At 28.9% G+C, this 10,002-nt stretch overlaps 1 protein-coding gene across 1 annotated transcript; it reads right to left on the minus strand.

Annotated features, from left to right (window-relative positions):
* Positions 1-1,456: 1,456 nt before the first annotated feature.
* On the minus strand, positions 1,457-5,554 carry LOC132742737 (uncharacterized; the record flags this gene model as incomplete). The annotated part of the gene is given in 3 exon segments (XM_060731202.1): positions 1,457-3,264; positions 4,095-4,194; positions 5,504-5,554. Coding segments are annotated over 2 exon segments (441 nt in total). The 3' UTR covers positions 1,457-2,906.
* Between the last annotated feature and the right edge of the window lie 4,448 nt (positions 5,555-10,002).

The raw sequence follows: 10,002 nt of genomic DNA on the forward strand, positions 1-10,002 counted from the left end.
CGTTATCGTACTGTCGTGTTTTCACCATCGTACTGTCGCGTTTTCACCATGATCGTAGTTTCGTGATTTCGCGTTTTCATCATCGTACTGTCGAGTATCGCGTTCCAGATCAAACCATTCATAGGCGATGGCCTTAACGGCATTCCGTATTAATCAAGTGGTGCGCTAAAGAAATTAAGTAAGTAATGAATAAAAAACACACATAAGATTATTAACAATGACTATACAATAAAACCCGATTTTTGTGTGATTCTGGTCCAGCTTTGACTTAAAGGCTTTGAAACACTTTTAAATGTAGGGTCACTATGCACGATAAAATAATAATCATTCTGTCAAAACAGATTATGCGAATAATCTGAAATTTGCATATAAGTTGACTAGGCCTAAATCAAAACTATACATAAATCATGAGTCCCTTCATGTCAAAAATAATCTTTGTGGTGTCCCTTTGATATTCGATTATTACGGTTTATGATAATTAGTATTGTTTATTCTTAAACGACTTCATATGCATATCAAAAATGTTGGTATGTAAGCTTTTTACAGCATATAAATTAATTAAAAAACAATGAATTATTAAACTCTTTTGATCAAGTTGTTGCATTTATGTGATCTGATTCTAAATAAAGTATTTGTTGTTGTTATAAGGATACAGTTTATTCCAACGAGACAGGAAATTTCCAACAACGGCATCTTTTCGCTTTCATGCAAAGGCCCATGTGACGTGTAAGTATACCGTTGTAATTTTCATATTTATTGATAAACTACGAAGAAATAACCGAATTTTCCACCCAAAAGTTCATGATACATATTACAGAATGCTTTCTGTATCAAATACAGTATATATTAAATACTGGACCTGGTTATGTGTTAGTGTTATCAAACAGTGGCTCTACATATGCAAATAAAACCCCTTTTTACACGATGTGTTAAATGTTTTGCTCGGTGTGTACATGTTATGAAAAAACACGAAATACGGGAATTGTATGAAGTTTGATATAATCTAAATCTAAATTTTGTCTCCGTAAAAAATTAAAAGAACTTGCCTTCGGTAAAAGAGTCTAAAACTGTTAAAGTTGAATTCCTAAAATAGATCAACTAAGGCATTTTTAAACTGAAAAATATACAAAAGTTAATAATGAAATATACAAACATATCTATAATTCAATAGAAAATCGTACGTTTATTATATAATTTTAGAATTTGATTTTGGCATGCTTTTCCTTTTTTTGTCATTTTTGCATTTATAATAATTATTCTGAAAAACGGATATTTCCAGTCCCATCAAGGTAAAAATTCCCCCAGTAAAGTCACATATATGAAAATATGTTACACAGATATGGAGCAACAAGAAGTTTTTCAACTACTGATTATGATTAGCTATTTAGTCATAACTAATAGTTTGCCCTCTATATCCAATAAAACATTGAGTAAGGATTTAGCAAGACTTCAACAATCAAGAGTGTACTCATTTATTTAACATAAACATACAATATTTACATTGCTATACATATGAAGCAAATTAACATAATGGATTCTTACAAAATATAGAAATCTTCCTAAGCCGTCAACAAATAAATGTAATATCACATTTATTAGGGCTAAAATCGCTAAATCGCTCTATATCTAAAACAAAAATGTATTGTATTGTCTTTGTGTTTTCTCCTAATTTGTAAAAAGATTATTTGAGCCGCGTCACGACAAAACCAACGTTATGCGTTTGCGACCAGCATTGATCCAGACCAGCATCCGCATCCGCGCAGTCTGATCAGGATCCATGCTGTTCGCTATCAGTTTCTCTACTTGCTATAGAGTTGGTAAGCGAACAGCATGGATCCTGATCAGACTGCGCGGATGCGCAGGCTGGTCTGGATCCATGCTGGTCGCAAACCCATTATGTTGGTTTTGTCGTGACGCGGCTCATTTCATTTTTGCTTCATTAACACATCATCAATAATATAACAATATATATTCAACAACAACAAAAATCTTGAATCTTGATTCAGTTGCCCATTTCAACAATGCGAATGACCGGAAACATAGTGTGGTCTTCTTTCACAAAAATAAAACAGTACTGTTGATTTCTTGAATAATTTGTAATACAAATATTAAACTTACATATTACAAATACATATTATGTAGCAAAGAGAAATATGCTTCAATTAAATACAAAAATACGCACGTTTCTAAGTAACTTTTATTATACTAACGTTATTAAAACGGTAGAAATTAAACAAGTCATAGAGAATAAATCTTAATATACTTTTTTATTGGAATGAGAACATTCAAGAAACACATATTGCAACGTGGAAAAAGATAAAACTAGTACAATCAAACCAAATACGACTCCTTTGACAATGTTTCATACAACAGACACAGTTTGTGGCAAGTTTTAGTAAGAATAATGAGCCATATAGAAACTACAAGATAAATCAGGGCCTCTATAACAACAGTCAACACAGAAATACACAAGTAAAATGCACCATATGTATAAGGTATGTTTGGAACCACATATGTAAAACATATGTTTTGAAAATCATTTTGCTTCTCGTATGTAAAATAACATTTGTTAAATCAGAACCAGATACAAAAAAAAATCTGTTAACAAAAACATATATTGAATAAAATTTCAAATGTTAAATATATGTGAACTGTCATGCTTTTTCATATGATAAATTTATGGATTATATACTAGTAGTTTTGGTACGATTTGCACTTTGAACAGTTTCAGTTAGATTCTACGTGACAGAAAGTCTTTTTTTTTCATCTATATAAACAGTGTTAAAAATTTGTTAACCCGAGTATCTTTTTGTAATTACAGCGTTTTCTATAAGAATACACATTATTTTAAAAGTTCAATTTATGATTATCCGACACCATGTTATATATGAAATTCTAATTCGTCTTCAAATCTTCTCTGCAGTTGAAATGTCGTCCTCAATCACGGCATATGCGTTGTCTACTTCATTACATTCCTTGTCTATATATTGTGCTGATTCTAGATCGTAAGGTGGTGGAGGGTCAGAGCATCTCATGAACGTGTTACTAGGCGTTAAATACATGCTGTCATAAGACAGAATTCTGGTGTAATATGGTTCAGACGATTGAATATCGTCATATTCTCTTATAGTGTCGCTTCGATGAAACTCTGACATTGGAGGTACTTCCAAAGCGATTGGAGTCCGGCGACCATTTCGAATAAACCTTGTTCGAGCTGTTGAAGGTCTTAGATTTATTGATGGACCAGCTACCGATGACTTCGAGCTAGAAAACAAATTGTTAAACTGTTATACAAGGAATATGATCAGACACATAGAATTTCTAGTAGTATATTATTAAGTTAATCACAAATCTTTTAAAACGGGAGAGATCACTGTGGCGTGGTTGTCCGTCCGAGCGGACATACTTCCTGATTAATTACTTCAGAAAGCAAGAGATCAATTTTGTTTTACTTGCGAGAGAATTGCTCGTCGCCGGAAGATGACCTTATACATTTTGCGGTAATTGCGCTAAAGGTTAAGGTCACAGCGAAGCTGGCCAATCAACAACTTGAGAAGGAATAAACCTAAGTTGACTAAACATAGTAGGAACATTGCCCATGACCAGTAGATGAACCCTTTTGACTTTAAACCCATCAATAGATCACGGTCTCATTAATAATTTGTGATAAATCCTTGCTTAAGGAGTGACAGCTTAATCTTCTGACACTTTGTAGGGACTAATCCATAGAAAGCAAGTAAACAGCCTTTGCTAATTTTGAGATCATGATTGATTAATGACTTCACACAAAACCATTCAAGGTTTGCATAACGTAGTAGAGATATTGTCCATAGCGATTGGAGTCCTATGGACAATTTTTTACCATCAAAAATATATGTACTTGTCTTGTCAGCTTCTTATTTGTAAATAAATGTTTACGAACACATCGGTCACACTTCATAAGACAATTTTGCTCCGAGACAAATGTGCTCCTACACAGCTTCTTATTTGTAAATAGGTTTAAATTAATGTACATGTATGCAATTTTGATCGTGTTGAAATATTCAGTCTACGTCTAGCAGTTCTTTAAAAGAAGTCAAAACTGAATACACTACCTGATTTTTTTGTAGCAGACGACACATATTGCAGCTATAGCAACAACTAAGGCCAACACAGACACAACACTCGCTAACATCATTACATTGATTGTGTCCTCTGAAATAAAGCATTCAACATTTCATCTTTCATGATAAATTTGCATTTATCTCTAATGGAAATCCGATAAATATACATTTATCTCTTATTGAAATCCGATAAATGTACATTTTATCTCACATGAAAATCTGAAAAGTATTCATTTATCTCTAATGGAAATCCGAAAAATGTACATTTTATCCCTCATGAAAATCCGATAGATATACATTTTATCTCTAATAGAAATCCGATAAATGTACATTTATCTCACATCGAAATCCGATAAATGTACATTTATCTCTCATGGAAATCCGATTAATGTACATTATATCTCTCATGGAAATCCGATAAATATACATTTATCACTCAGGAAAATCCGAAAAAAAACGCAAGGAAATCTGATGAGTTTATCTATCTATATATATTTTATCTATCATTTACGTTTTATGTACCAAGCTAGTTATCATAATAGTTGAGATAAAAATCGATTCATCGATTAATAATGCATGTTGATTCCCTGTAAATTAATTTGTCTTAGTATTGTTGCATTCAATTTTATGTAACTCTTGATGGAACAAAAGTGATAAACCGTGGGCACAAATATGTCAAAGAGTCTTGCCCAGGCTCTATAATTTTGGCTGAATTACTTAAACTTTTCATTTTGATATGTTCTAAATTGACCCAAAAGCGGAAGCATAATAATGCCATCAAAGAATTCAGACAAGTTTAGTGTTACATTTATTCTTTTTTTTTCAACATTAAAGCTCCATGCCTCCAGATGAGCCAAAATATTTTTTTTAAAAATAAATATTAAGAAAATTCAACAAACTTTTAAGAAAGGTGAAAACATTCAAGATCCAAGTTATATTTTACATGTTATGTGCGATTTAAAATTTTATCACCATATTTCTTCTGCGTTACCAACGCAGTTAGGGCTGTCTCTGCATAAGTTTAACACTATTTGGTAATTTTAGTGGATTGTAAGTGCAGATTGCAAAATATGTAAATTACTTTGTTTGTATATCTCACATTATCTGACTGATAAATACATTTCCAAAATGTTTAATGAAAATCAACATGAATCTGGAGGCATGCTGCTTTAATATAATGACATATTGTGTATGCTGCCAAAGGTTAAATACTTTCTTGTCACGCTTATATTCTGTGCTAACGAGCTACGTATCGTGTTTATAAGACAAATAACATGTATTTATTCTGATGAATTGTAAAATGATATACTAATTTAAGCATCTTCATACCAAAATCATTAAAGAAATACCCAAAATCTGCCAAAAATTACCAGGTGTATTTACTAATTTACAATACTCACCACCACCGCCTGGGATCTTGCCCGGATCCGGTTGTGTTGTTCTATTTTCTGCTGAGGTTGTCACTGTGGTATAGAGAGAAATATATTATGAAGTAAAGCGGAAACATTATTACCTAATTAACACTTAAATCTAAGATAAAATTAGCATTGTCAACACAGTTTTAAAACAGACCTGTTGGTTTTTATTATCAAATTACATGTAACAAGTGATCAGCAGCATTGTCTTTTACCTGATGTTCAAATGATAATTTGCATAGAAAAACTTTACTTCTTACGTCAAACATGGGTAAATTGTATGAATACAGTGATTTCGTTTCTATACTGTGAATTATGTATAAATTACAAACACTTGTATTGCAACAATATAGACAAAAATGATCTAGCTTCGTATAGATTAAGCATTTTGCAAGATAATTTTTTGTCACTTCTGAGTTTAACATGTTTGTTTAACCTTTGAATTTATCAAAGCATTACCTTTGCATTTGTAATATTTGTTTAACCTCCGAGTTTATCATATTTGTATACCCTCTGAGTTTATCATAATTGTATAACCTCTGAGTTTATCATATTTGTATAACCTCTGAGTTTATCATATTTGTATAACCTCTGAGTTTATCATAATTATTTGTATAACCTCTGAGTTTATCATATTTGTATAACCTCTGAGTTTATCATATTTGTATAACCTCTGAGTTTATCATATTTGTATAACCTCTGAGTTTATCATATTTGTATAAAACTCTGAGTTTATCATATTTGTATAACCTCTGTGTTTATTATACTTATATAACCTCTTTGTTTATCATATATGTATTGTTATGTACGTAACATATTACATGTATATAGTTTATCTCTAACAAGTTGATATTTCCAATATTTAAAACATTTAACTTCATATGTGTAAATATAAAATTTAACAAAAAATTTCTTAACTGTTGTAAAAAATTCTAAATTATAATTCATGCATTATATTTAAATAAAAAATTCCAAATTATTCTTTATTGTTAAAGATGCTAAATTACAATTACTGTAAAACATAATAAACTAATCTAAAATGTTCTTAGCTTAATATATATAAGAAAACATTTTTCATTCCTTTTATCTTTTAAGTCATCAGTTGTCTTTTAAGTCATCAATACATTTAAAGTATTATTCAACTTAAATATTAATTAGTTTAGTGCCAAATTTATTAAAGCTTAAATTTAAAACTAAATTAAATTATTCTTGTGAATTTTATTGTGGGAATTTATTCTAAAGTGTTCTTAAATTTAACTTAAATTTCACTGTGCTATTCAAAAAGGAATCATTCCAAAATCAAACAAAACATTTAAAATTTATATTTTTATTTAAACTTCAGGTATTTATACGCATAAATTGTTCTTCAATTTTTCTTTAATATTTTTTTTCTGTAATAAATTTGTTATTGTTACAAGTTTGTTGCTGGTTTTTCTTTCTCGTTACGCCTGGCTCGTAACAGTATAACCTCTGTGTTTATCATATTTGCATTACTTCTGAGTTTATCATATTAGATTTTGTATAACCTCTGGGTTTATCATATTTGTATAACCTCTGAGTTTATCATATTTCTATTTGTATAACCACTGAGTTTATCATATTTGTATAACCTCTGAGTTTATCATATTTGTATACCCTTTGCATTTATCATATTTGTAAACCCTCTGAGTTTATCATATTTGTATAACCTCTGCATTTATCATATTTGTATATCCTCTGAGTTTATCATATTTGTATAACCTTTGCATTTATCATATTTGTATAACCTCTGAGTTTATCATATTTGTATAACCTCTGAGTTTATCATATTGTATTATCTCTGAGATTATCATTTTTGAATAACATCTGTGTTTATCATATTTATTGTTGTATAACCTCTGAGTTTATCGTATTTGTATAACCTCTGCATTTATCATATTTGTAAACCCTCTGAGTTTATCATTTTTGTATAACCTCTGAGTTTATCATATTTGTATAACCTCTGTGTTTATCATATTTATTGTTGTATAACCTCTGAGTTTATCATATTAGTATAAAGTCTGTGTGTTATATTTATATAACTCTGTGTATATCATATATGAAAACTTCTTTGTTTATCATATTTGCATTACTTCTGAGTGTATCATATTAAATTTTGTATAACCTCTGGGTTCATCATATTTGTATAACCTCAGAGTTTATCATATTTCTATTTGTATAACCACTGAGTTAAAGAGTTCATAATATTTGTATAACTCTGGGTTCATCATATTTGTATAACCTCTCAGGCTCTGAGTTTATCATATTTCTATTTGTATAATCACTGAGTTTATTATATTTGTATACCTCTGAGTTTATCATATTTGTATACCCTTTGCATTTATCATATTTGTATAACCTTTGATTTATCATATTTGTATAACCTCTGTATTTATTATATTTGTATACCCTCTGAGTTTATCATATTTGTATAACCTTTGCATTTATCATATTTGTATATCTGAGTTTATTAAATTTGTATAACCTCTGAGTTTAAATCATATTTTATAACCCGGGGTTTTCAATTTCATTTTTATAACTCTGATTTTTCAATTTTTATAACCTCTGATCACATATTTTTACAACTTCTGAGTTTTTCTAGTATTATCTCTGAGATAACATATTGATAAAAATTTGTTTATCAATTTGTATACCCTTTTAGTTGATCAATTTTATAACCCCCGCATTTTTAAAATTTTTATACCCTTGGTTTTTATATTTTTACAACTTTTATTTTTTCATATTTTTATAAACCCCTATTTATCAATTTTTATAACCCCGGATCATATTTTTTGTTGTTAACCTCGGGCTAATCAATTTCAATTTTATAACCACTGAGTTTTTCAAAGATAACCACGAGTTTATCAAAATTTTATAACCTCGATTTTCAATTTGTAAACATCTGAGTTTTTCAATTTTTTTTTGTTAACCCCTGCATTTTTCATATTTGTTAAAAAATTGGGTTTTTCATATTTTCTATTGTATAAACCCCTGAGTTTTTCATATTTTTATTATCCGAGTTATCATTTTGAAAAAATTGAGTTATCAATTTTTAACCTCGGGTTTTATCAATTTTTATAACCCTGATTTAAATTTGTATAACCTCTGAGTTTTTCATATTTGTATTTTCTCTGATTTTTAAAAAAAAGTATTTAACCCTGATTTTTATATTTGTATAACCTCTGGGTTTATCATATTTTTATAACATCTGAGTTTTTCATATTTTATTTTAACCACTGAGCTTTTCTATTTTTAAACCCTAGTTTAAAATTTTTATAAAATCTGAGTTTACATTTTCATTTTTATAACCCCGAGTTTTTCATATTTGTATAACCCTTAGTTTTTTCAATTTTTATAACCCCGGTTCACATATTTTTATAAACCCTAGTTTATCAAATTTTTTTAAACCTCTGATCACATATTTTATTTTTATACCCCGATTAATCAATTTTTTAACCCTTTTCATTTAAAATTTTTAAACCCCCTGATTTTTCATATTGTATAACCCTGAGTTTTATCAATTTGTAAACCCTCATTTTTAATTTTTAAAACCTTTTCTTTTAAAATTTTTTTATACCCCTTTTTATCATTTGTTAAACCGAGTTATCATATTTTTTTTTGTATAACACTGATTTATCATATTTGTATAACCTTGAGTTTATCCCCCTGTTACCCCATTTTTTAATTTTTTTAAACCCCCGATTTTTCATATTTTTAAACCCTGATTTTTTCATATTTTTATAAACCCGCATTTATCAATTTTTTATAACCCCTGGAAAAAAGTTTTTAAAAATTTTTATAACTCTTGGTTATCATATTTGTATAAAACCCCTGGTTTTTCATATTTTTTTTTGTATAACCACTGATTTTTCATATTTTTTAACCCTGATTTATCCTATCGTATACCCCTTTTCATTTTTCAATTTTAAAACCCCGAGTTTATCATATTTTTATAACCTCTGATTTTTCATATTTAAACCCGCATTTATCATATTTGATAACCCCGAGTTAAAGATTTATAATATTTTAAAAACCCTTGTTCAATTTTGTATAAACCCCTGGGTTATCATAATTTTATTGAAAACCCCCATTTTTCAGATTTTTATAACCTCGCATTCATCAATTTTTAAACCTCGATTTTTTATATTTTTATAAACCCCGAGTTATCATATTTTATTTTCTCTGAGATTTTTCAATTTGTATAACCCGGTTTATCAATTTTATACCCCTTTAGTTTTTTCCAATTTTTTTAAACCCCGCATTTATCATTTTGATACCCCCGATTTTTTCATATTTTTATTACCCAGTTTTTCAATTTGTATAACCCCTGCTTTTTATATTTTTAAACCCCGATTATATATGGTATACCCCATGAGTTTTTCAATTTTATAATTATTTATCATATTTTTTAAAAACTCGAGTTTTTCAATTTTTATACCCTTAGTTTTTCAATTTGTATACCCGGT

The sequence above is a fragment of the Ruditapes philippinarum genome, unplaced genomic scaffold (genome assembly GCF_026571515.1).
Source record: "Ruditapes philippinarum isolate M1 unplaced genomic scaffold, ASM2657151v2 ctg2597_1_1_1_1, whole genome shotgun sequence".
In the NCBI taxonomy this organism is placed as follows: Eukaryota; Metazoa; Mollusca; class Bivalvia; order Venerida; family Veneridae; genus Ruditapes; species Ruditapes philippinarum.